This window comes from Rattus norvegicus, chromosome 3, assembly GCF_021556685.1.
Source record: "Rattus norvegicus strain SHRSP/BbbUtx chromosome 3, alternate assembly SHRSP_T2T, whole genome shotgun sequence".
In the NCBI taxonomy this organism is placed as follows: Eukaryota; Metazoa; Chordata; class Mammalia; order Rodentia; family Muridae; genus Rattus; species Rattus norvegicus.
Window position 1 is genome coordinate 107,200,888 of NC_141536.1, and position 27,808 is coordinate 107,228,695.

The 27,808-nt window shown below is 40.7% G+C and overlaps 1 protein-coding gene and 1 long non-coding RNA gene across 14 annotated transcripts in view; one reads left to right on the forward strand and one right to left on the reverse strand.

The window, feature by feature from the left end:
* The first annotated feature begins 6 nt into the window (after window positions 1–6).
* On the forward strand, window positions 7–27,442 carry LOC120101914 (uncharacterized). Of its 6 annotated transcripts, none has more exons than XR_015684568.1 (4): window positions 7–284; window positions 6,708–6,894; window positions 23,246–23,462; window positions 25,527–27,442. It is a non-coding gene; the product is annotated as an uncharacterized LOC120101914 (long non-coding RNA). The 6 variants fall into 6 exon arrangements; XR_015684570.1 differs by lacking the exon at window positions 25,527–27,442 and adding an exon at window positions 23,706–24,114; XR_015684572.1 differs by lacking the exon at window positions 25,527–27,442 and adding an exon at window positions 23,710–24,114.
* Ttbk2 (tau tubulin kinase 2) overlaps window positions 1,274–27,808 on the reverse strand; it is a 111,821-nt gene continuing 85,286 nt past the window's right edge. For 6 of the 8 annotated variants that reach the window (XM_087652009.1, XM_087652013.1, XM_087652011.1 and 3 more), the window contains 6 exon segments: window positions 24,884–25,041; window positions 23,194–23,410; window positions 18,799–19,010; window positions 17,053–17,641; window positions 13,128–14,395; window positions 1,274–8,412 (listed from right to left, as the gene is read on the reverse strand). In XM_087652009.1, the coding sequence (XP_087508135.1) occupies window positions 7,950–8,412; window positions 13,128–14,395; window positions 17,053–17,641; window positions 18,799–19,010; window positions 23,194–23,410; window positions 24,884–25,041 (2,907 nt within the window). In that variant the 3' untranslated portion in view covers window positions 1,274–7,949. 8 annotated transcript variants of the gene reach the window in all.

The window sequence follows — 27,808 nt, forward strand, 5'->3', positions numbered from 1 at the left end:
GTCCTTGTGGGGTGGGGCTCAGGCGGTCCGGGAAGATCTGTCCAACCAGCTAGGCCTGCAGGGCGCCGAGGCGCCTTTCCCTGACTGCTTGGCCGCTGGAGCAATGTGATGAGATGGAACTGCGGCGAGCTCTGTGGAGACCCGGCTCCGAAAGAGAGGCCAGACAGGAAAAGTAACCAACTCTAAAAGACACCAGCCTATCAGACCAGACATCTGCCATAAACACAGCCTCAGACCACCGACTGTAGAGCTTTTTGAGTCACTCCCTCCTCAACCAAAATAAAGTGAGTAACCTTCTGTTCTGACCTTTTTGTTTTTCGAGACATGGTTTCTCTGGATAGCTTGGTCACTCTGTAGACCAGGCTGGCTTAGAACTAATAGATTAGCTTGCCTTTGCTCCCGAATGCTGGGATTAAAGGGGGTACGCCCGGCCTGCTTAGCTTTTTTCCCCCTTTACTCAAAGGCTGACTTTTTACCATTGGCCAATCTTTCCAATTGACAATTGAGGACAGAGTTCCTGCTGAGGCATCTTATAAAACTTATCAGATCATAAACCATTGAGGGTCCTTAGGAATTGTTCTAAGGACTTGTATTTAGTCCTTTACGCATTAAGGAGTTTATATCGGGTATTTCAACCTCTATATTTAAGAGGTCAATATTCATAATTAGCTTCTGGAAGAGTAAGGCATTTCTGGACACACTCCCCCCCCCCATCCTACACACACAAACACACACAGGCACACACACATACACTCGTGCCCGATACACCTCCTGTAGGTCCCTTATTTTGAAAAATACAAGAGGCTTTCCGATGTTGCTCCTTGGTTAAAAAAACTCAAGATAGGGGATCTCATTGAACAGTTTCCGTCAAAGGGAAGCAGCACTGTATTAATATGCCCTGTGTTCCTCTCATTCCAAGGAAGAGCACTTGGCGATAAGCAGTAGATGCAGCAGGAATCCCTCTAGTATATCAGGGATGTTTGCTGAAGAGAAGAAAAGGAAGTTTTAAAAACTTAATTCTGTGCTGGGTTTAGTGGATGCTTGCAATTCCAGTACTTGGCAAAGACAGAATATCAGGTTCAAAGCCAGGTTGAACACAACACCTTCAGACCCCTAAACCCTGGTTTTCACCTAGCTTCTATTCAGTTAGCCCAAATGTCCTTCTCTTGGTTGTTTACTAGTCACTTCTGGTGTGGTGAATCTAACACTTTAGTAGTTTAGGAAATATTTTTCACTTTTTGAAATCCAAACCATGACACAAATAGCACTGAAGTTTGCATGCGGACTGAATGTTTTATTACTAGATTATAAAAATAAAATACAAAATAATTTTAAAACAGAACTTAAAACACTGTACAAAGCTTTAATATGGTACAAATGGGAAAATTAAATAAATAATTACACTTTTATGTACAGATGGCCTATACAAAAGCACTGCATGTTTTTCAATACTCTATGCCAGTGGTTGCCTGAGCAAAGACACATAAAGGGAAGATGCTGGAAGGAGAAAGGATACAATGTGATACATTGAAAAGAGCAATTTTTCATCTTGCTAAGAGGAGGACAGTAAAACATTGACTTATTTTTCTTGTTCAATAAGAGAATTCAGATTGTGACTAAATCTGATAACGTTTGCCAATAATAACTTATGAACTTATTATATTTAATACAAAATGAGATGTGCCTCCTTTTCTGAAAACCTTGAAATCTGAAATAAATGGTCTGATGAAATAGATAGCATTTAGGAAAGGTGTCAAAGGAGAAGAACTGCATCAGGGAACAGCAAGATGGCTCAAGCCCAGGTCATCAGATCTGTAGTCTCAAAACTCATCCAATCCAACAGTCTCCTCTCTCTCATCTAAGACCCCACCCCCTTAGAGACAGGGTTCATAGAGCCCTACTCAGCTTCAGAGCCTATGCAGCTCAACACGTATGACCTTCAACTCCTGTTCCTGCCCTCACCTCATACATGGTGAGATTACAGGCACATAACCATCACGCCTAGGAAATCTAATCCAATTTCAATCCCCTGAGTGGCCCAAATACTACATTTCCTTTGCCTTAAAAGACTTATTTCCTATATTTTAATTTCTTAATTATGTTCGAGAACTAATTTCACTAACTGATGAATAATTTAATAAAACTGTCTTAGCCAGGCATGGTGACACACACCTTTAGTCTCAGCACTCAGGAGGCAGAGGCAGGCAGACCTGGAGAGTTTGAGGCCAGCCTGGTCTACAGAGGGAGCTCCAGGCCAGGGCTACACAGAAAAACCTCTTCTCAAAAACAAAACAAAACAAAACAACCACCCCCCCCAAAATTAAAAAAAAAAAACAAAACCCAAACAAAAAAACCCAAACCCAAACTGTTTTGAATAAAGTCTCAAAGCTTTCTTCTTTGCAAACTCCCTAAAATAAATCACAGCCAAACTCTATAGCCTTGTTTACTGCTGTGACGTGAGCAAAAAACACCGGGCACATTCCAACTTTGAGGTTTTAAATTACATTTTATAAGAGTTTTAAGTATCATATGGCAAGGATAGTCTACATAAAAACTTGGTTTACTAATGTCTTTAAACAATCATGTATATAATACAAAATCATTTTAAATTATTGAGATAACTCTTTCCCACTGTTAATGTAAAATAATGTTATTAGCAAATTCTGTAATTCTGTTAGTCTCCCTCATTCATACTGCTGTTGGTCTAGAAATCCTGGTTGAAGGTACCAGGAGATGTGGTCAGCATCATCATGAGCCTGTAGTGTAGATATTATCCCCTCCAATGAGAAAATGCAGAAACTTGTTACATTGTAGGGACAATGAAAGGGACACCACTTTTGTTACAAGGCTCCTTACAACCAAGGATTGAGCACAGTATAGGAAAATCATCCCATCACCTTGAACTTGCCTTAGCTGTCATGGTTATTAGTACTTGTGTGGGAGCAAATACTGGAATCATTACTGAGTAAATCTTTGCCATTTAGCATCTTGAGATTTTTGTGAAACCAAGAGATGACCTTATCACTAATTTTCTGATGCAAATCCTCTCACAAGAGGAAGAACTTATCTGAAAGCCTACATACTTTACCCATATTCTCTAAGTAAACAGGGGTTCTTGTTCCATACTTGGGACTTACCTAGGAATTTTCTACTTTCTGCAGTTGTGGAAAGCAATATTGCATAACAAGATCCTTAAGGCTCCAAGAGTATGTTAAAATTCTGGAGAAATGGCCAAAATAAGGCAAATACCCAATAATGTGAGTTTTGTCAAGTTTTAGTGAAGAAGTAGGGGTCATGCTTACCAGGCATCACACCTCCCATTGTCTTAGTTGTGGAACTGCCTCTAGTTTCCTCTATAATCTTAAGGTCTAATGTGCACTTCAGTGGCTTCTGAGTTAGGACTATAAAGACTGTTGGTATGTAAGGACCACCAGAGTTGTTACTGTAATCCTGTAATCCGTTTGGATTAAAACATAAATAACTATTCTGCAAATATGTTGTCTATAGAACCAAATTCAAGAATTTAAGCAGTACAGTTGGTTACAAATGTCCTATTACCTCAGTGACAGAGGTGACCTCTCCTCAGAAACAATATCCCAAAGCCATAAATAGGCACATTGTAAAAAAGTGAATGCAAACCATAAACATGACAGAAGTCATTCTTAAAGACATGCCATGACAGATACAAATGAGAGGTACACTCAACATATAATATATACATACATGTATGAAAACTTAATAATTAAAAAATAATGTTTTTGTTTTGTTTTTGGGGGGAGAGGGTCCCACACTACAGCCCAGGTGGACTTGAAATCACTATGAAGCAGAGGGTGGCTTCAGGCTCTCTTCCATCGTCCCACCTCAGTCCCTCAAAGATTGGTTAGAAACATGAGCCATCACACCTAGCTAACAAGTTTTTAAAATATGAGAAACTGATCTCCACAGATGAATCTAGATTATCTATAAATACATTTTAAGATAGCATTTTCAAGATGCAATTTTTTTCCTTAAACCACTAAATTGTGGATCCTGTTTCTCCTATCACCAATTCCTAATGTTAGATTAGAAATGTAAAATTTTCTGCCCTTAAGGAAAAGGCACCTGTTTGTCAAGGTTATTGGGTGTAGAAAATCTCATTATTACTTAGCTAGCTAGCTATGTGGTCTAGGTTTATAAAACATGCAGCAATGTATACCTTTTCCTTTGTACAATGGATGCAACCACACAAACAGCAGCCTAGGAATCTGTGACTGCGAGAAAGTCTCTGGTATCTGCTGCAGCCCCTCAAGTTCCCACAGTGGCCAGGAATAAAATAGACAGAGGTCCTACATGTGTAGGACACAACATCAGCATTCAGTGGTTTGGTGTGCTAGAGCAAATAACCTACAGTGATGGCAACAAGTCTTTGACCATTTTGTTGCTATTTTTTTAGGCCTTGATTAACTTGTTGCAACTTTTACCAAAAACATTCATTGCAAAGCATGCAACTAAAGAACTAAAGGTGGCTGTGCTCCTGTTTGCAAGGCCAGCTTGTGTACCAAAGCTGAGATAAGTGCTTCATTGAAAGGTGACTTAAGATCTTGAGCTTAATGTTGAATCAGATAGGATCCAATTACTTCCTGTTTTCACTATCCATTAAAGTCAGATATCTTTATGCTGTGCAAGATTACAAGGTATGAATTTAATATTTTAAGCAATTCACAGAGCCTACAGGTCAGTAGTATAATTGGGGGGGCAACATTACCTAAAATTAGGAACTAAGTGTCCATTCTTTGCTCCACTGAAATAATCACACAGACTAAATAAGGTAAGGACAGGCTTGAGCTAGTAACCTGTGCAGATAGAAGCCAGGAGGTACTTGTTTCCCAAAAGATTTCTTCTGTCATGCACTACTTCCATTATGGCTATAGTCATGTTCTTCACTATACTTGGATGATTTGTGATTGAAATGTGGAATATGCCATCAACAAAAACCTCAAAATAAATCTCAAAATAACTGAAAATCCAAACCAAAACAAAAGCTTGATTCTCTGTAGACCATACTCCTGAGCCAAGAGTTGGCTTAAGGCTGCCAACTTCTATTTTTAACCTGAAAGAAATGTAACATCTAAAAGCACAAACTATATGTTTTAATCCTTTGTCTGTTTGTTTGTTTCTTCAAGACAGGATTTCTCTGTGTAGCCCTGGCTGTGCTGGAACTCACTCTGTAGACCAGGCTGGCTTCAAACTCAGAGATCCAGAGTGCTAGGATCAAAGTGTGTGCTGCCACGCCCAGCTCCACTTTCTAACCTCTATATCAGGACAACACTTAATAAATGTAATTACTGATACACAAGACATAATTACTCAGTCTGTTTCCTTTCCTTCAGAGCAGAAACATCTTTGGTTGGCTCTTTTCACTACATACAAAATAAAGCATTCTCACATAATGAGAGGCCTTTTGTCTCTGGAATTTGATGAATTTGTTAACAACGTGTAGAAAAGGAGGCAACACACTGAAAGGCTGGAGAAAGTAAACCCAGACAGAAAACATCCTGTGTGTCAGCATGACTGCCAGCAGATAAATTCACAAAGAAAAAGGCTGGGCCCGATTAGCTTTCCCAGTTACTATCAGCACATTTCTGACTAGAGAGGACAGTGAGAAAGCTGGCTACTTTTAGCATCATTTAGCTAATGTAACAGAAAGAGATAATTTCAGTTATCCTACATCCCATCCCCTTCAAAAGAGTGACACGAAAGAGGCAACTTCCAGGAAATGTTTAAAAAAGTTGATGCCAGATCCATAATTATGATGCCCATCTATCCACTTTAGCCATAATGACAGAACTATGTGGCTGACATGAGTCATCTTTGAGCCTGTATTACAAGCATATCTGGTTACAATTTTCCCCTATTAAAATACTTTTTAAGTGAAAATTAAGTACCTTATACCTCGGCTTGGTAAAAACTGCCAGCTGCTGCACTATGCACCCGGAAGGCAGACGACTCTTAGGTATCACATGCCAAGAACATACTTTCAGAAAATGAAGACAGGCAATGCCCAAGTGTACCCGAGGCACATAGTAGAAAAGGAATTTTATCATCTATGATCTTGAAATTACAAATGCAAAATGAGAAAAAATGGATTTATATAAGCGTATGTCTCTATTTATAAATATTTATATAATTTACCATGAAAGACATGCAAGCAGTTCTGCAGCAAAGTTATACAATAGGATACATAAGGATCAGTCTCCAGCACACAGTTGTGAGAGAGAAACAGCAGTGGGCCTCGCTCACAAGTGCTTGAACCTGGGAAGAATTAAGATTCCACACTACGCCACATTTCTCACGGGAGACCTTGTGTCTCAGTGTAGTGTCCCAAGTTTGCAAACGCTCAACACAGAACAAGCTGAGACAGCGCAACGCCAGGGCAGTTGGGATGCACCACCGGAACATGTCCACTTAGTGAAGACACTTCCATTCCTACCCCCTCCTCCTCAAACTGTTTGGCAGCAATGCAATAGTCAAAAGTAACGTCTGTTAAAAGGCAGACCTCAACAGCAGGCACATCAACTTCCCTGTCCTCAATAAAGTTTTTATACAGCCACAGGGCGTCAAATAGCCCACTTAAAAAGTCTGCTGTCTTTAATTTGCCTGGTTTCTGCTAGTAGGAGAGTGAGATTAGAACAAATATCATCCTTACAACTTTATAAATTGAAATTTAGATGTCAACGGCAGCTATAAACAAGAGCTCAGTGAGTTTCTCCCCCTTGGACTGTGCTGGACCGAAGCTTCCTATGCAAAGGCATCGACTCTTGATGTGCTTCCTTCCTGCCCTAATTATACTTACGTCGTCTTATAAATGTGGAAATCTGGCTAAGAAGCCCAAGCATTAAACAACACAAGAACCAGGTAATAAAAACATTGAAAGAAAACTATTTAGTCTAAATTTATTTCCCAGGTATTCATTCCTTATTGGCTAAATGTATAAAATACAAAATCTGATGGTAAACCTCAGTAACATATTTTATTTCTAAATTTCTAAAAAGTATAAGCCACAATCTGAAGTATTGTTCTTTCCTAGCATCACCCTGAGAGCTGACACTAGAAAGAACCCAGGAAAGCTGTCTCCTCCGGTCCGTCTCCTTCTTCGAGGAGGACATGTAGTCGGGGGAGGGACACTTCTACCTTTGAAAGCCATTGTGCCACTCTCTGCCCCTCTCAAAGCACACCGGCCCAAAATAGCTCTAGCTAGACATTCTTTCCTTTTTGAGATAAAAATATAGGAGGTAAGAATAAGAACTGTTGCTCAAAGGAAAATAGCCAGGTTTGAATAAATAAAGGTAACTGGATGTTAGAGTGTTATTGTGTACTGCTGTAACACACATTACGGTGTGTTGTTAAAATAAAAGGTAAAAACATTAACTTTAAAAAATGTAAAATCCAGGAAAGATACTAAGAATGAGTGGAAAAGATGTAGATTCACTAAATAAACACACAAACCAAATATACCCAGGTAATGGTTTCCTGGCAACAGGCTTCTTATATTTGAATGTCTGTGCAATGACTCTCCAAGGTTAGGAAGTTTTAAATAAAAATATCAAACACTTTTGCTATATACTTTTTGAGTAGAGGTTTAACAAATTATGAAAAAAATCACTTAAAATCCCATTCTATTTCCTATCCTCAATTTTCTGTTTCAAATGCAGCTTTAAACAAGAGCTCAGTGAGTTTCTTCCCCTTAAACATTGCTGGACCGAAGCTTCCTATGCAAAGGCTCTTGATGTGCTTCCTACCTGCCCTAGATAATTATACTTAAGTCTTGTTATAAATAACTGATCATGTTACTTTCTTTTGTAAGAGAAGATCAACACTGATTGTTTGAAACAGACAGTACAGGGACACACATGCATCAGGTCTAGAAGGAAGATCTCACACCTTTCCCAGAGATGCAGCCTGCTCACTTCCTATCTGCTGAGTTTACTGGCTGGCTTACTCTTCCCTGGGGGAGTTTTAGAGCTGGCTGAGTGGTGGTGGAGGCTGCCAGATCCTTTGGGGCCATTCTTGCTGGGTTTGCAATGCTCCTGTTGGCAGGACCTCCTGGAGGATGATGATCCTGAGTGGCTGGGAGGTGACTTGCTTCTCCCCAGATGTGGGGAAGAACTCCTCTGGTCATGGTGGGGCCGTCCAGCCCTAGATGGTGAGGAACTAGATGTTCGAGGCAAGGAAGAGCTTCGAGGAGAGGCACTGGGACTCCTTCGAGGTACAACTGGACTCTTGGGTGGTGTTTTTGGATTGTGAGGAGATCCTGGGCTCTTGCATTGTGTAGTACTCCGGGATTTCTGAGATCCATTTTGAAGAATTTGGGCCAGGCGAGAGAAAAGGTCTGAATCAGAGTTACTACTCCCTAGAACTTTATATCTGCGTAGCCTTAAAAGAATAGAGAAGAATTACTTTTTTGGAAACAGGATATCAAAAATTCATTTTAAGTGTGCACAGTCTTCCAAATGATCATCTGTATTAAGTATGTCAATACCAAAACAATGCACTGGAAGTATACTGCGTTACTCCTTCACACGCATGCTGTGTCCGACATCGACTATGTCTTTTTGGCCTTTGGTTAATGTTTGTTTCCTCTGACAAGGTCTTCCTATGCAGCCCACACTGATCATCAAGAACTCAGTGTGACCCAGGCCAGGCCTGCCTCAGCTTCCTAGGTATTGGGATTGGAGGTTCGCATCATCTCCTAGCTTTCTATCATTCCTGGCCAAAGATACCTGTTTGTGTGGTTTTTTAAAATTCCAAGAGGGGCCACGAGGATGGCTCAGCGAGTAAAGGCTCTTGCCAGATAGCCTGGTGACTTGAATTTGATCCCTGGAACCCAGGTAAAGGTGGAGAGAGAGACAAGTCCACAAGGTTGTCCTCTCACCTCCACATGTGTACCATGCATACCCCTATCATGCAATACATTCTCCTCTCTCCTTTCTCTCTCATGATAAAATCTAAAAAATTTTATAAATATATAGTTCTGCTGTATAGTCAGGTTGACTAGTCATTCTCTTGCTTCAGAGCCACCATGTCTAACAGTAATCAAGGTTTTGTTGTTTCTTTTAAATGGTTTTCTTAGACAGGCTCTCTCTATGTAGCTTATGGAACTTACTGTGTAGGTTATTACTGTCTTGAACTTGTGATTGTTCTGCCACAGTCTCCCAAGTGTTGGCATCCGTGGACACCACCACACCTGGCTTTATAATCAATGTATGTAGTAGCATTGGTTGTCCCTGGACCATCGTCATTAGTTCAATCAAGCACGTGGAACTTTAATTTGACTATGGTGTTTAAAGGTGGGGTCTTTGGGAAGGGATCAGGTAAAATCATTAGGGTGGAACTTCTATGGTTAGATCCTGGTAGCTTTGTAAGTAAAGGGAAAGAGACTGGCATATGTGCAGAGATGCACAAGGTGCTTAAGCCCCCATGTGCAATGAGGGACTAAGTGAAGGGGACTTGTCACGGCCTTGTGCCATGCTACTTGGATTCCCATTCTCCTTATAAATTAGCCTGTCTCTGGTAAATGATTGTAGGAACAATAAGCTGACTAATATGTAAGATTTTAAATAAAGAGTTTATGTGTTATGGATTTTTTTTTTAAATACCAGGAGCCTATGCCACCTAGAAAACAGCACTGCAAGAATTAAATGCAATTGTTTAGAGATCGAAGTACATTAGAGGCCTGCCGTACACACAACTTACAGGAATCAGGGTAGGCAAAGCCAATCAACCAACCCCCCTCCCCCATCCTTAGGCTGTAAAGAGGCTAGGGAACTAAGAGTGCTTCCTGAGGACCAGAGTTTAGTTCTCAGCACCAGCATTGGGCAACTCATGACCACTTGGAGCTCCAACTACAGGAAAGCTAACATTCTTTTCTGGCCTCTGAGGGCCCATACCACACTCGCTCCCCTAACTGAAAATAAAAATAAAGCCTTTGGGAAAAAAAATCTGTTTGGAGACTGTACTCTCATTGTTTTGTTTGTTGCCCCCTCTCTCCTCATCTGAGGACAGTTATGAATGAGGCTAACATATCTGAGGACAGCAACAGACACAATGTTGATGCCCATGAGCTTGCATTTTCTGAATAATAAATTCTCAGTAAAAACAAATTGTTATGACTTGTATCACTTCAAACTGGGAAAGATAATTTTCTCAGATGCTTTGGGAGTATTCAACATTCATTATATTTTTATGAGAAAAAGAAATAAGCTAACCTGCATACAAAACTGAACAGAAAAACAACTCAATAACAAAAGTTACAATTTTACATCCTGCTTCAGTTAATGCTGTTCCACTAAACTCCGTCACATTTCTTCTGAGTAAGTGGAGTAATGTATAATCTTCCTCAGTCTGTAAGTTCCAATAGTGATACTACAAATTCTTGCTATTGCTAAAAATTCTGCAAGTACTGACTCTTGTGTTTATTAACCAGATGAATTAGTAAGGCACTACCTAATGAAACAAATAGAAAGTAATAGGAGGGGTGTTTCAGAGACTAGTATGTTTTTATTTTACTTAGTTTTTTGATTTTGTTTTTTTAATTAAAGGCAGGTTCATCGGGAAGCTGGTCTTAGAGGAGTTCACTGGGCCCAAGGACTGAGTTCAGGGAGGAGTGAGGGAGAAGAGAAACAGTGCTTGTACAGATAAGAGAAGAGTAAGAAGAAGAGGGAGAGATAGATGATAGATAGATAGATAGATAGATAGACAGACAGACAGACAAGAGACAGACGGACACACACAGAGAGAAATTTAGTTCAATCATATAATGATAACTTCATAGATAATTGTCCCACTGGCTAAAATAATTCCTTTTACTCGGCTGGCTTAAGTCTGAAAAAAGAAATGACATTATTTTACTGTGTTCTAGAGCTCTTCATTGCAGCTTCTTACGGTGGAAGACGGAGTGGGTGGCCATTCTCCTATCTCTGCCCATTACTGCACACCTCCTTTTCTGTGACTGAAGTGACTTTCAGAGAGATACAAAGGCTTAATATTTTCTCACTCTGCCATTACATTTTTCCTTTTCCCTTTAGGGAGCCAAATATTAGAGACTAGGTAGGATAGGCTGGAGAGATGATTCAGTGGTATCATGATAACTCAGAGCTTTGCCTCTAAGTTTGGTGATCTAAATTCAATCCCCAGGACCTACACGGTGGAAGAGAAGAATCAACTCTCGAGTTGAGTTCTGGCTGTTACACAAGTACAATGGTGTGTACACACACAATTTTTAAAAAGCACATGTGAGTAGTGAGAAGCAGAAAATGGTAAGACAGGAACAATGATATTGAATCTGAATCACAGAAAGACAAAAGAATAAAGAGGGCAAGGGACTAGCAAGTGGACAGGGGTAGGCACCATAGGAGTTGCAGAAGGAAAAAAATTTAGGTAAAGATTACCTAAGGACAGCTGGAAACTTCCCAAATTTAATGAAGGACAATATACCACATCCAGTAAGCTCAATGACTTCCAAGCAGAATGACTCCAAAGTGACCCAATCGCACATCATCAAACCAAGACACACACCTTGTGCAAAGTCCAGAGAACAGCCAGAAAGAAGTAATTTGTCATATACAAGGAGTCCTAGGGTTCTGGAGGTCAAAAGGCAGTGGGTTAAGGACTGAGATTTTAAAGCTCTAAGAATCCCATGTTGAGAAAAAGTTCCCTTTTAAGATGGAGAAATAAAGATACTATGGTAGTAATGAGGTAAAAGCTGGGTAGGGGCTTGGCAGTACAGCGAGAGGTGGAATATGTACTGATAGCATGCTTGACACCCTGGTTCAATCCCTGAAGCACACAACCGCTTATATTACCCCTAGACCCGACATCTACAATGCTAGCTGCAGTTACTGCAGACTGAAACTAGAGGACACTAGACAGTAACTTGAACTGTCTTTCCATTTAGGAAAGAAAGATCTGAAGAAAGTAAATAAACAAATACATAGTTATAAAAGTAATTATTCGCACAGCTATTTCATAATTTTTATAAAAGATTCAGTTACTAAGTTGAGTGTGATTGTTGCACATCTATAATCCCAGTGGGAGAATCAGTAGTTCAAGGCCATTTTGAGCTACATAGGTCCTTGTCTCAAAAGCAAAACTAAATTATAAGCTTCTGTTTGGGCACATAAAATGAAGATGTAATCTTGTGATTTGAACAAGTACAAGGAATGGCAAGGTGACTTAAAGGGACACAGTGGTATGTCCCTGTTGTTACATTCTAGAAACCCAATTAGTATGGTAGACCTTTGGGACTGACTGCCTACTCCATGTTGACCACAATGAAAATAGGCACATCTACACAATAGGAAAAGTAAAGGAACTTATGGTTTCACCATAACATACACACAAATCAGACAGATAGAAAAAAGGAAAAAGACACAATAAACCATAAAATGATTTAAGTTGGGGCCAGCAAGATAGTTCAGCAGGCAAGATGCTTGTCAATCTGGGCCTGAGTTGGATCCCTGAGGAGCTATTCCCACAAGCTTCCCATTGACTTCTGCACCTACAAAGGCGTGCACACAAATGTAAATAAAGATGATGTAAGGCCTCTAAATAGCAAACACCAAATGACAGAAGTCCCCGTCTTCCCAACTGCCTTTAGAAGAAAGGAAATTCTGGTAGATACCAACATGAATGACCCTAAATATTTCCTGCTAAGTAAAATAGACCAGCTACAACAGAACAAACACTATGATTCTACTGACATGACTTTACAGTTTATGATGATTAAAGCCATGAAGAGTTGCTGGGGGCTAGAAATGTAAGTTTTGATGTTTAATAGGTTTAGTTCCAGTTTTATACGATGAAGGGGGCCCTAAAGTACACAGTGCTGAACATGCATAGCAAAATTAGCCTGGTTAATACCACTGAAAAGGACACTTAAAATGAGTAAGATGGTAAATTTTATGTTTTATTTTGCCTCAGTGGAAACAAAATGCACTGTCCTTAATAAATCTGTACCGTGCCCTAAGGGTGCACCGTGGAAGGGACAGAAGAAAACAAGTTCAAAATTACTACACCCACTGCTGTGACGCAGTACAGCACACTTGAACACATCACTACGCACTACACACATGGAAAGCATAAAGCATTACCTGGCTTCTACTCCAGGCCTTACTGGTGGCTTTCCCGGTGGCGGCCGAGGCAAGAACTGAGGTGAAGCTGAGCTATTGATTTGATCTGTGCTGACCCAGGATACTGGCCTCGGAATCTTGCTCTTTCTAGACTGGGAGACGATGGGTGACAGAAAGCCATCTTCAACTGACCTACTCAGCTGGGGGTCTACTGCCAGTCTGGAAAAGGGGGCGAAGACTTCCTCCTCAGAAAAGGGAACTGCAGCAGCAGCTAGCTTCTCCTCCATCAGCTTCTCAGAGGCACTTGAGAGGTCCCCGAGGAAAGACTTGAATTGCCTTTTTTCTACCAGAAGTTTGACTATTTCTGGCTGATAGGCTTTCTTCTGTAAAAGCTTTTCTTTTGCAGAGACTGCAGAGGATGATTCAAAAGTTGAGTCTATTTCTTGTGCTAAAACAGGGATCCGGCTGTGCCTGGTCACCAAGGACGACCGAAGCATGTCCTTCCGGGTAGGAGGCCCATGCTCACTCTCTGAGACACAGTGATAGAGCTCTCCATTTCTAGGGGCAACTTTCTCTCTCTTACCCTCTTGGTGCAAAAAAGTAGCAAGGTCTCCCTGCTGGCCTGGCAAGCTCTCACTCTTAGTGTCATCTTTAAATAGCTTGTGTTTTTGCACTGTTGCCACCTGGCCTATCTGCCCTTCAGCATGTGGGTCAATGGCTTGTGGAGACATTTCTGACGTTCCAACTGCCAAAAGCTTCATTATCTCATGGTTTTTGTCCTGATTAGGCACCACACTGAAATTCTGTGTCTTTGACACATCCAGAGGTTCTGTGGTAGCTGACTGATCCCTTTCTGTGGTCACTAAATCTCCTGGGAGAGAGATCTCAATACAGTGTTGCCCTTTATTTAGCTTCTCATCTTCATTATCTGAGCCCAGAAGAATGCTTTTCTCTTCTGTTTCTCCAGGGAGATTTTCAAATTCTTTCACAACTAATCTATTACTGTCAGGAAGGTCTCTTGGTCCTAAGTCTTGAGACGCGTCACCATCTTTCATGTTGGGTAACATGCCATGACCAATGTGATCTATCTGAAGTCCCAAATCCACTCTGCTTCCTCCGCTTCCTAGTTCACCCTCTGTCACAGCCAAGCCCGAGAAGTTCTCCCTTGGAGAGAAGAGTTCTACGGTGGGCTCCAAGGGCTGAAGATCTTTCTTCTCTGGTTGTGGGCCATAGTGAAAACTTCCTGAAGTTGACTGTGTTGATGCCACAGAAGGTCGAGGAATTGTAATCTGGAGAAGGGAGAAAAAAAAAAAAAAATATATATATATATATATATATATATATAAAATCCAGTTATGTGGGTTATCATTTCATGGTATGAGATGTAATATTTCAGGTTTTAATTTATAAGAGCAGCAAAAATGAGCCAGGCACATCCCTTTAATCCTAGCACTCAGGAGGCAGAGGCAGACAGATCTCTGAGTTCGAGGCCAGCCTGCTCTACAAAGTGAGTTCCAGGATAGCCAGGGCTAACATATAGAAACCCTGTCTTGAAAAAACAAAACAGCAAAAATGTTTACCAGGTTTTTCCAACTCATACTAAATGAGCACTTACGAATAAAAATGAAGGAATCCACGATCCCTCCAAGGCCCCGCATAGAACAAACAATTCCCTCGGAGTTCCTTCTGCTTGTTTTCGTAACATGCTCTATGCATCAGAAGACTGACTTCAAAAGACTGCATAGTCCAGACTCCCTTACAGATGGGTGTCCTATGATAAATTAAATTCTATTATCCTTACAATAAAGTAGTTTTATGTGAATATAATTTAGTCTTTTTAAAAAAATGGCCTTTTTAGAGAAATCAGATACACTTAGATCACTTAATAAAAGCCATTAAATCCTAGGGGAAAAATGAAAAAAAATTCTAAATTCAAATCCAAATTGGAGTGTTCATAGCAGATTTGGCTTAAATTCACTTCCATCCAAGTATATGAAAATTCTGGTATGGGTTGGGAGTCAGCTAAGTTGTTTGAAGTCTATTTCACTTTGTGTCAAGAACATAATTAGGTTTACAGACATGTAAATCCTGCCTTAAAACCAGTTGAGATGGAAATCACTTGACTGACCTATGAAGTAACTCTCAAATAGAACAGGTATGTGTATCTGTAATCCCAGCACTTGGGTGGTTGAGGCTTAAAGAATTTGAATTCCAGCTAGTCTAAGCTATGCTATAAGATTTTGTTAAAAATAAGTAAAAATAAGGAACTAAAGTGTTGAAATGCTTTAGGTGATTCCGATATAGGCTACTTGGGTTCAGAACAACCATACACATACATTTGAAGAAAACAAAACAACAAAAACAGTATAGGTCAGGTGTGGGCACATGCCTTTAATTCCAACACTTGAGGCAGATAACTGGGAGTTCAAGGCCAGCCTGGTCTACATGGTGAATTTCTCTGTAGCTCAGGTTGTTCTGGAAACTACAGCAATGTTCCTTTCTTAGTTTTTTGAGCACTGGGATTACAGGAATGGGCTAAAGATCCTAAAAGAAAAACTCAGGTTGGACCAGACTAGTTTATTCCCTCAGGCTAGTTTCCCCTATGCCACAAACAATTATATAAAGCAGTCCTGGAGGGGCTGGGAGGGAAGATCAACAAAGTGACCTGATTGGAGAAGAAGTGGGAAATACTCTCCACAGTGATGAAACCCTAACTGCCAGTGTCTTTTTTCCCACGTGCAAATGTGTTTTAACCCAAACCATTTCAATGTGGGGAACAATGCTGAGATTAGTATGTCAGAAAGTCAGGCCAAGTGGTGGTGGTGCAAGCCTCTAACCACAGCACTTGGGAGGCAGAAGCAGGTGGATTTCTTTTGAGTTGGAAGCCCACCTGGTCTACAGAGCGAGTGCTGGGATCAAAGTCATGCACCACTATATTTGGCTTTATTTTTTTCCTATTCCAGGTTCACTTTAGAACATAGTATAAACACTATTGTTTACATGCACCCATTTACTTAACTCAAGCTTCTAATTGCACAATCTTAACAACTAACCCACCTTCTTTTTCCTGCCTTTCTTTCCTTTTGCTTATTCATTTATTTGGACACAGGGTCTCTCATATAGCCCAGGTTGGCCTGAGTAGGCATGGTTTTACAGTGGTTTTTTTTATTTAGCTTTGTGAATTCTAGGACTATAGCTGTGAACTCTGTCCACAGGAAGCCTTTATTTCTTTGTTTTCAGTGTTTGTACATGCATGTGGGTGTGTAAGAATGTCTGTGTATAGAAACATACGTTTTTTAAAGATAGGCTCTCTCACTAAATCTGGAACTCAGTTATTTGGCTAGACTGACTGGCCAGCAAGCTCCAGGGACCCATTTGTCTTTGTCCCCACCTCCAGCTCCATGCATACTCCAACCCAGTGCTGCAGTCACAGATGTAACTATCCGCCAGTGCCTGGGCTCTATGTGAGTACTGAGTGTCTGAACTCAGGTTCTTACGTATGCACAGTAGTAATTTGCTGATGGGGTCATCTCCCAGCCCCAGTCTTTTCTTTTTGTTTTGTTGTTGTTTTGAGACAAGGTCTATGTAGCCCTGTCTGTCCTGGAACTCACTATGTAAAAGAAGCTGGCCTCAAACAGAGATTCACCTCCTGAATACAGGGATTGAAGGTGTATGTAACCACACTCAGTTCAGTACCCCCTCCCCACCCTTTCCCACCCCTAACCCCCGCCTCTCTCTCTTGAGACAAGAGTTTCTCCATGTAGCCCTGGCTTTGCTGTCCTAGAACTCATTCTGTAGATCAAGCGGGTTTCAAACTCACAGAGATCCGCCTGCCTCTGCTCCTGAGTGCTGGGATTAAAAGCCTGTGCCCCCATGCATGGCCCAGGCTTTTCTTAATAGCATCTTGAACAGGTAACACAAAAAAATGACAAAAGCCACTTCTTACCGCAGTCAGGGGTCCTTCTGCTTGTGCCTCCATGGGACTTGTGGGAGTCACTGTGATGAACTGACTTGCAGCTCCAGCCTGGAGGTCTAGCCTATCTGTGTACAGTTCTGAAGCAGCAGTAGCAGGGCATTCAGCAGAAAGGGCTAAAATCACACCTGAGCTTTCCTTCTTTAAGTGCTGGTTGTCAGTCCAAGGACCTACTTGGATCTTTTCATCTTGAGGCGACCCCTCAAGGACCTGAAGCACTTCCGGCTCCTCATCTGAAGGGCTTCCAGTTGTTTTATGGCCTAACACCTCATTTGTCCTAAAGTCCCGAAGGTCTTGCTCCTTGTCCACAATCACCCATTCTTTGGAATCAACCTCCTGCTTACAAGAGCTTAAGTTAACAGCTATAAATCCGTGGCTGCCACCACCATCGGCCTGCTCTGGGGTGTTGGCAGAGGCAGGCTTGGAGGCATCAGGAGGATATTCTTCATCATAGTGCCAGACGTGGTCAGTGCGGGGCACAGCAGGGACACAAGGCTTATGAGGCAGAGCAGGGAGAACAGGTTCCTTTCCTGCACTGGAATCTTTCTGCATTTTCTCCATGCTTAAGAAAATGGGAAGAAGTTACTCAGTTGTCCTTAGAGAAACATCTATCTATCCTGAAAAACTATGTGGAACAACTGTTCTTACCAAAGTGACGAGCGTGTATGGAGAAAGCAAGGGGGGTCTCACACGGTCACGACCCTCTCTACTTGCCATTCCAGCTCTTCCCCAACACTGTCCACTTTAAAGTCTCTTTTATTAGTTAGTCTGACTCCTTCCAAATACGTTTTTATTCCTATTGCTCTCATATCTACACCTCATCTTGAGTGTATTTCGAATGGTTAAAGGACTGTTCAAGTTTAGTCCATCTTTCTGATTGAGTGTGGATGTGTAATAACAATGACCGTGGGTCTTTGATGCTCCTGACGAGATCACAGACATGGACTACCACAGATGTTTGTATGTGGTTCTGGGGATGGAACCCAGGGTCTCACATGTTAGGCAGGCACTCTACTAACTGAATTATACCTCCAGCCCAAGTCCACAGTCCTTCTTAACCCAACACTTCACTGCCAGCAGTCCCAGAGCTGGGACTACAGTGTGCACTACTACAGACAACTAGCTCTCTCCAAATTCTCTTGACCCTACTGATTGGTAAATAGACATCAAATCTTACATTTTCATTTTCATCTTGCAACCAAAATTTGGTACAGGTAGAATGTGCCTAACTGATCAAAACCCATCAGTCATTACACTATTTATATACATTGTAAAGTTTAACTTTCCTTCTATCTTGGGAGATGTGAGTACCATAGGGCAAAATGATAAACTTACTTAGGAATTTCCCACTGCACCTTATCTGTATGTGTCCCCATCCCTGCCTAATGTTGCCTTTGTACCTCTACACTGTTTCTCACAGAGTTCACCTTCTAATGAAGTTACTGCAAATATGTTCATTTTACTACTGTACTGGCATTAGGAAGAGAGCAATTGCTGTAGAATTTGTAGACAAGTCACATTAAGAATAAGGATACAGATATGAACAAATGGAAACTTAAATGGTGTCTGTTATAAAAACACAAGAATTTCTTATTTGAAAGAATTTACGTAATGGAGATATGGTAATAATCATAATCATAATCATAATAATGGTAACATGGAAGTTTTAAAAAGAGAGAGAGAAAGGGGAAAAAAAAGATACACTACATGATTACATACCAGGTCTCAAGAAACTTATCAGTATCTGGCTTTGGCTCGAGAGTCAGACGTTTTTCCAGCTCAAAGCTGTGAATGGAACGTAACTTCCTTACTAAAGGAACATCTCTGTCTGGCTGAGTAATCTCTGATCGGACACGAATTGGTGAGCCAAGGCTTGGAGCATTAAGAATTCCATTCACTTGACCATGGCTATTTTCTTCTTCAGTAGCTGCCTAGAAAAAAATAGAAAATACAATCATGAAAATTATTCCAAAGTTATACACAGGAGAAATCACTGAAGCCTTTGAAATAATGTCAACAAAAGATTACATGTATTTTCAGAAAATTAAATCTTTAAAAATTTAACTTTGAAAATTGTATTTACTTACTGTATATATGTATGTACATGCCCAAACTACATGTGACTATGGAGGTCAGAGGACAACTTGTGGGAGTGCTGACTCTCCGAGATGCAAGCTGCCAGGTGAGGTGGCAAGCACTTTTACCTTCTGACTCACCTCACCAGCCAAGAAAACTAAGATATTTTGACTTTGGGCCTGGAGAGATGACTCAGCAGTTAAGAACATCTACTGCTCTTGCAGAATACTAGAGTTTGGGTTCCAGCACCCACATCGGGTGACTCAACCACCTGTAACTCCAACTCCAGGGATCTGAAGACCCTGACCTCCATGAGTACCTGCACACACATGCACATAATTAAAAATAAAAATATTAGACAGTAATAGTTTTGTTTTATTAAATTTCTGTTTGTCAATTCTTTATACTCAGTTTTTCCTAGGTTTACACTTGGTGTTAGTATTAACTTACTTGTTTAAAATTATTTTTTGTAGAAGAATAGTTTGATAATGTTTAAAGACTGTCCTTCTTACATTACAACTATTTTAAGACAGGTCTCCCCCCCACCCCCCCCGGAGCTGGGGACCGAACCCAGGGCCTTGCGCTTGCTAGGCAAGCGCCCTACCACTGAGCTAAATCCCCAACCCCACATTACAACTATTTAAACGTTTAAAGAACCCTACGTCACTATATTAAAATTAAATCTTGGAAAGGAGGTTATTTTTGTGACATACAGACCTCACCAGAGTTAGGAGAGACTGCCCAAACTGTCATACCCCTTTCTCATTCCCTCCCTCAAAAGCAAACAACAAAACCAACACTTCGGACTAGAACAAGAAGCTGCTGGAAACTGCCAGGGCAAGCAGAAGGCTGGGCACAGGGTAATAGGCTACACAGAGTCTGTCTCAAACCAACCGACAAATCCAAATGACCAAATTCCTCAGGCTGGAGAGATGGCTCCATGAGTTACTAGTACTCACGGCGAGTCACATCTAACTTATCTCTAGGTTTCAGAGACCCTGACACCTATTTCTGGTATCTGTGGGCAACATACATGCAAGCCAAACACCTACACACATAAAATAAAAATAAAAATTAAAAGAAAAGAAAAACCCCCAAAGCTATCAAAATCTAGTTTGTTCTGGTGCCATAAGGACTGCCCCAGTTGATATTACAAAAATCAGATAGCAAAAGTAGTGGGCTTAGTAACTGATGCATTGAGTTCAATCTCCAGCAATGCACACACAATATTGAATCCCTACTTTTGACTACTCATTGCTGACTTCTACGTGTAGACATTATTCATTAGCCAGACCAATGCTTTTACAAATGTCAGAAAGTATGTATCCTAGGCTATAATCTGAACTTGTATATTCTCATGCTATATTTCATGTATTGAACGCCCTAATTCCAAACTAAGATAATGGGGTATGTGGGAAATGACTAGGTCATGGAGGCAGTCTCCATAAAACTGGTATCTTTATAGGGGGTCCTAAAGAGACCCCCAAATCTGTCTCGATCACTGTAAGTGATAAAGTTCTGTTGTTTGCAAGGTACCTATTTCATATTTTTATTATAGCAGCCCAAACATACTAAGAATATATCCTTAAGGGTATTTTTCTTTTTTAAAAAAGATAACATTTGACTTAAAAGAAAGGAAGGAAGGATTACTTGGCATAAAGATGGAGCAGAGACTGCGCATAGCCAACCAATGGCTGCCCAACTTGAGACTCATCCAATGAGAGAGCCACCCTTACACTATTAATGATGCTCTGCTCTGCTCTGCTCACAGACAGGAGCCTAACCTAAGTCTCCTCAGATGCAGAGACCCACAGCAAAACACCAGGGGAGTTAAAGAGATCTAGTGGGAGAGTGCGGGATAGAAGTGGGCAAGCAGAAGGTCAAGAACACCAAAAGAAGACCCCATAGAGAGTGGACTACCAACCAGGGCGTGTGCAGAAGCTAGACTCCCTAACAAGCCAAGTGGGGGCTGTTTCAGCCTCTGCTCCCTCCCATTGGATCCCTTCCCCAACCTGGGACTGCTTGGTGGTCTCAGTGGAAGAGGATGTGCTTAGTCCTGCTGGGACTAGATGTCCCAGGGTGGTGTGGTGCCCAAGAGAGGCTCCCCTTCTCTGAGGACATGGGGACAACAGGACAATGGGAGGAGGAGAGGAGGAGGACGTGGGCTGTGATCTAGATAAAGTGAATAAAAAAATACTGAAAAGGAAATGAAAACAAAAAATTACTTTTATTTCTAATTGCATGCTGGGGTCTATGCCTGTGCACTTGTGTTTGTGTGTGGGGGTGGGGGCACATGCACACATGTTAATATATGAACACTGAGTGCAGATGATTTTAAGCATCCCAAATCATCAGATCTGGAGCTAGGGTTAAAGGCTGTGAGCCAACAGACATGGATGTGTGGTGAACTGAACTCAGGGCCTTTTCAACAGCAGTCCCTGTTGTAACAGCTGTGCCACCTCTCCTGTCCCTCTGTAAGGTAGGAATGGCTGGCCAGCTTTCTAGCAGCCATATTTTAAGGCTGAACCCTAACCTTCACATTCCCAACTACACCCTTTCACACTGTCATCATTTTCAGGACAAGGTTTCTGTGTAGCTGTGGCTAGCCTAGAACTCACTATAAACCAGCATGGCCTCAAACTCAGAGACAGAGATCCGCCTGCCTCTCCATCTCCCAACTGCCATGATTAAAGACACAATAACAACTACTACTACTGTAATGAATGACCTTTTCAACATTATCTTCATATTCCAAGAAAGGAAAAGAATCAACAGTGAGAGCAAAGAAAAGTCTGAGGGTAATCTGCCCACGAGTTAAAAACCCACCTATTTCTTTTCCACACTCACAAGTGGACCTGCGTATAATTCTATCTTTTATCACCCACTTTACCAGTTTATGATCAAGTGTGATCTGTGCTCTCCTCTTCCCCTCATTAGAGACAGTGCACCAAGGCTGTGAACAGAGCTGCACTAATCAGAGTCAAGAAAGGGAACAAAGCCCTGCCGTCATCTGGAAAGATGGTCCGCTTTTGTTCTACAGATGTTTCTTTTCTGTTTGTCATATGATTTCCCTCCTTCCTCCTTCCCTCCATCCTTTTATGGTAGAGGTGGAGATGGAACCCAGAGCCTTACATATGCTAGGCAAGTGCTTTACCACTGACTCCTACTCATGCTCCTGATTTATTTTAATTATCTATCTTTTCCATTACATATACTAGATATTAATCTTGGTATGTAAACCTGAGCACTTTGGACCACATTTGAAGTAACCATCAAGGGGGCTGGAGAGACAGCTCAGTGGAGAGGGAGCAGAGAGACCACTTGCTATACTGGCAGAGCGCAGAGCGCAGAGCGCCAGTGTTTAGTTCCCAGCACTCACAGTAGCTCACACCATCCATAACTTCAGTACCAGGGACCCAGTGCCTTCTTCTGACCTCCACAGACACTAAACACAGTGTACATACTATACAAATACATACAGACATGTAGGTAAAACAGCCATACACATTAAAAAGTTCTTTATAAAGTTTTAAAATAAAATAAGTAGCAATACCTTGTTCTACTTTATCCTCGAAACTGAGAGTCATAAGCTGGTGGGATGATTTAGTAATGACACTTTTTTTTTAAATGAAAATTAAATTATATCATTTACCCCCTTCCCTTTTCTCCCTCCAACCTTCCCCATTAACTCTTGCCTCCTTAACTCTCAACACATGGTGTCTATTTCTTCAACTGTTATTACATATATATGTATATATCTTCCTAAATATATAAACTGTGTGTGTGTGTGTGTGTATTTATTTATTTATTTCAGGGCTGAACACTTGCTATTGGGTAATCAATTTGAGGGCTCCTCCCAGGTGTGACTAGGATGACCAGGGTTTGAGCTCCAGGACTATTATGTAGGAAAAGAACAGCACGCGCACGCACACGCACGCGCACACGCACACTTTCAGTTATATTCTCTCTCTCTGTATCAGTAAGAGAAGAGCAATAAGTGCATAGAAAGATATTACTTAGTATGTAAGAAATACATACTTTACAAATTCCGAGCTTTATCTTGTTCTTGTTGATGTCCATCTCTTCCCAGACATCCTTTTCCTGAGGGCGAGGGTGCCCCAGAGATCCAGGCAATTTATCTGGGGACACACCAGCAGGGATTCCATTCTCCCCATCACTAAGCTGCTCATCTGGAAACACTTCGTCTGTATTTTCTCGAAGCAAGTCTCCTGGGATAGGGGTGGCATTTGCAATTCTGAAGAATTAGGAGAGGAAACCAGAAAACTTTAAAGACCAGAATAAAAGAGGTACCAGAAGACTGTTTTAAATATTTTTGTCTCTAACTTTAAGTGATAAGTCTATACATAATTAAGAGTTAAATAAAATCTAAAACTCTTTTTAACATTAATTTTATGTTGATTCTGAAAAATGAACATTTTTCTAAATTGGGAAAAGTTAAAATTTTCAACGTGACTTTCAATGCAAATCTTAATACAACTCACTGATTTAATGATCACTTTTCTTTTTGTTTGTTTGCTTTGTTTTTCAAGACAGGGTTTCTCTGTGTCCCCCTGGCTGTCCTGGAACTTGCTTTGTAGACCAGGCTGGCCCTGAACCCACAGAGATCTGCCTGCCTCTGCTTCCTAGTGCCGTGATTAAAGGCGTGCACCGCCACACCTGACCAACAATCACTTTAAAGCCTGAAAACATCTGTTCTACTTTCCATGAAGCTCTCATCAGTAAAATAAAATAATTTGCCATTTTTGCCAGTAATAAAAACAGTTAGAGGGAAGTACTTGGTGGTATAAGTAACTAAGCAATGGTTAGCTGACTTTTCAGTATGAAATGTGTACTACTCTTTATTATTTTATTCAATGTATTTTAGAACTCATTCCCATCTCCGTACCACTGCACTTTATGTTCTTTTTCTGGATCTTAAATAAACAAAAGAAAATAAAACAAGGGCTGGAGAGATGGCTTAGAGGTTAAGAGCACTGACTACTCTTCCAGAGGTCCTGAGTTCAATTCCCAGCAACCACATGGTGGTTCATGGCCATGTATAATAAGATCTGGTGCCCTCTTCTGGCTTGTAGGCATGTATGCAAGCAGAACACTGTATACATAATAAATCTTTTTTAAAGGATGTGGTTCCCACACAGTTAAAAACAAACAAACAAAAAAACCTACAAGAAGCACAGAACTGAAAATCAAACCAACAGGCAAACAATAAGACAATAAGACAAAAGAAAGTCCCAGAAGCAGCAGTGCGTGCTCACTCGTATGAGGCCTCAGGCATCAAAGGAGGAGAAAACCCTCTAGTTTTTCCCTCTGAGGAAATTAGAATTTCTGAAATTACAGAATTCATACAGTTCTACATGAGAAAAATACAAAATATGAATAGGTATTTGTCTATACATTCCTTCTTCCCTTTCTTTCCAGAGTGGGTCTTACTTTGATCCTACTCTGGGACTGGTACAAGATCTTCCCAAACCCCGGGTTACAGGAGTATACCATTGTGCTTGGCTACATACACTTCTTTTGAGTGAATTCCAGGTCCTGGTCACACAGTTGACATCTCTCGGCTTGCTAGTCCATGACAGGTTTTTACCTTTTAGTCATCAGTCAGCTATTAATTCAGAAGGCCTCTGATAACTCTCTGTTTGACAAATACTAAAGGAAATTCTTGCATTCAGAAAAGGCAGCACTGTCTGAGCTGTGTGGGACATACCCGATTGCAGCAGGGGTCAGGCGGGTGTGCAGCTGAGGGGTGGCAGAGGTGGTGGTGGTCGTTAGGGAGCCGTCAGTTCCACTCTTCTCCCAGTCAAAAGGGTCACTTTCAATTACTCCAAAGGTCTTGATGCTATTGTCAAACACGGATGTTAGAAGCTAAACCACAAAGGAAAAAACTAGAGTGAGCCGACAGCAATCCAGGCAATTCATCTAAAGCAGACCCTTTAAAAAGGATCTATAATTAGATTTCCTTCTAAATCAACGTTAGTTTAAAAGAGAAAACAAACTGGGACCATGTGTATCATAAGAAATTAATGTTAATTAATTAACTAATGTTGACTGTGGAACGAGTCTGTAGTTGTAAGAAATATTTTATTTACAGAAGCTATATAATGCAGCCTTCTATTTATAATCTAACCTTACACAGTTAGGTGAAAGGAAGTATGGAGTGTGAATATATATACTCATATCTATTCACGTAATCCACTCATCTGGCTGTTTATGTATTTGTGAAGTGGACATTTTTATATGGCTCAACCCAAATAGGTATAGGTACAGTAGCCAGTGGTTACAGCCGAGATGCCCACGACAGGAACATAAAGCAAACCTTTCATCTTTCCTTGTGTTTGTTTATCTTTTAGGAGCCGGGCAATGGTTGTGCATGCCTTTAATCCCAAGCACTGGGGAAGAAGTAGGTGGATCTCTGTGAGTTCAAGGCCAGCCTGGTCTACAGCTGGAGTTCTAGGACAGCTACACAAAGAAATCCTGTCTCGACAAACTAAAAAACAATCAAACAAACAAAAACAAAAATTCAAAAAAATCCCAATCACACATACAGAAAAAATTTTATGTGTATGTTTATATACACAGTCCAATTTATGCTTTTAGTTTGGCTTGTTTCAAATATAATTTCATTCTTACCTATACCTGTCCATATTTTCAACTTCATGAGTATAATTTTATTCTCTAATCATTTCTCTTACTCTGCTAGTATCCTGTACTCTGAAATTCATTTTTACGGTTCCTGCTTCAGACTGCCTGAAACCAACACTTCTTGTTGGAGCATTCTGCCCATATCTTTGAGGTTTAAAAAGATGATTCTGGGGCTGGAGAGATGGCTCAGTGGTTAAAAGCACTGGCTGTTCTTCCAGAGGTCCTGAGTTCAATTCTCAGCACCCACATGGCGGCTCACAACCATCTGTAATGAGATCTGATACTCTGGTCTTGTATGCCTGAAAACAGTTACGTAATACCCATATACATACATACATACATACATACATACATACATACATACATACATACATACACACACATACATACATGTTTAAAAAAGAGGACTCTGGCTATTAAGTGGACAACAGATGCCATAAATAAACAGTGATGATGATAAACCAGTTAGGACCAGTGAGGAGGCTACTTATCAGTTAAACCAGAATGGACAAGTGATTTGAATATGACTTGGAAAAGAGTCCAAAGACCCTGTTGACAAAACTAATGAAGGCTGGGATGGCACAGACAGAATGAGGGCTAAGTTACATTTCTGTCCCAAGGCACTGGATAGACTGCCTAGAAATGCCAACTGGGGTGTTTGGGCCTGGGATATTCTGCAGAGCAGGCTGGTGGGTCATTAGCATATAAAAACCACTGTTTACAGTCACAGGGCCAGTGAGCTCCACTTGGAGGCCTTATCAAGGAGGTCTGAAGATGAAGACCTAGGGTATACACTGGTATATAAACATTACTCTACAAAGGTAACCAAGGTTAGAGGTAGCCAGTGAAGCCCAAACCCCAGAATGTAGAGTTCTAAAACTCACCCAAGGGAGCATGTTTCAACAAGGTGCATCAAATGCTATTCCGTAAGTCTATCCTTCTGAGTACTTAATTAATTCTTCTTTTAACCCACTGTAACCCCAAGAAGTCAGCACATGTCTGATCTTACTCATCACTGTATCTTCAAGAACTAAAAAATTACCTTACAAATAATAGTTATTTTAAAAATATTTCAAGAATAAATATCAGCAAAAATATTTACTGAAAGATTTGCATAACTTTAACGTTCACTTACTTCCACAAAGGAAAAATGATATAGAAAAGAAATGGAGAGGAAAGGAATTGGAAAAGGTATGATTATAAAATCTTGGGAAATAATTTTGGTGCTAATTTTGGTTATATAGGTTACCTGTTTTACAGCCAAGGGTACCCCAGAACATTGAAGACAAAGAGGGCTGGGCATGTGGGCATGCAGCTCAGCTATACAGCACTTCCCTTGACTATGTGAGGGCTCTGAATCTGGACCTGTGTGTTGCAAGGGGTGGGGGGTTGCTGGAGGGAGTAAGGGAAACACAGGGAGGAAAGGAAGGAAGGGAACTAGGTACACCCAGGGTTTTTCTAATTCAAGGTTCTCATGAATTCTTTCTAAACTCCCGTCCCCATTAGTATTACCTGTGTGTATGTGATGGTGTGCACCATTAGTATTACCTGTGTGTATGTGATGGCGTACACATTTATTTTTCGTGAAACTGGGATATACAATAAAATGAATTTTTAAAGCACATTCAAGATACAGAATTCTATTTTATTTTATTTCTTCTTTTTAGTTTCAAAATGTTTATGTATTATTTTTTGAATTTAACTAAAATGTGTTTTCTAAATAATTTGGTTGAATTCCTAACTATTTGCAGCCCACAAAGATGTTTGATGCTAGTTTCCAGCAGTCATGGGACACAGACCCAGTGGATGAATAATCCTCTTATCCTCAGCACAGACCACCATCAATGACGGTGTCAATTATCCCCATATAAAATTTCAATTTGCCATTTTACAGAAAATGGAAGCAGGAGTTATCTATATTGTGATATATTGAATTTCACTGAGGATCGTGACTTCTCTATTTTAATTGAATAAGTGCAAACTAATAGAT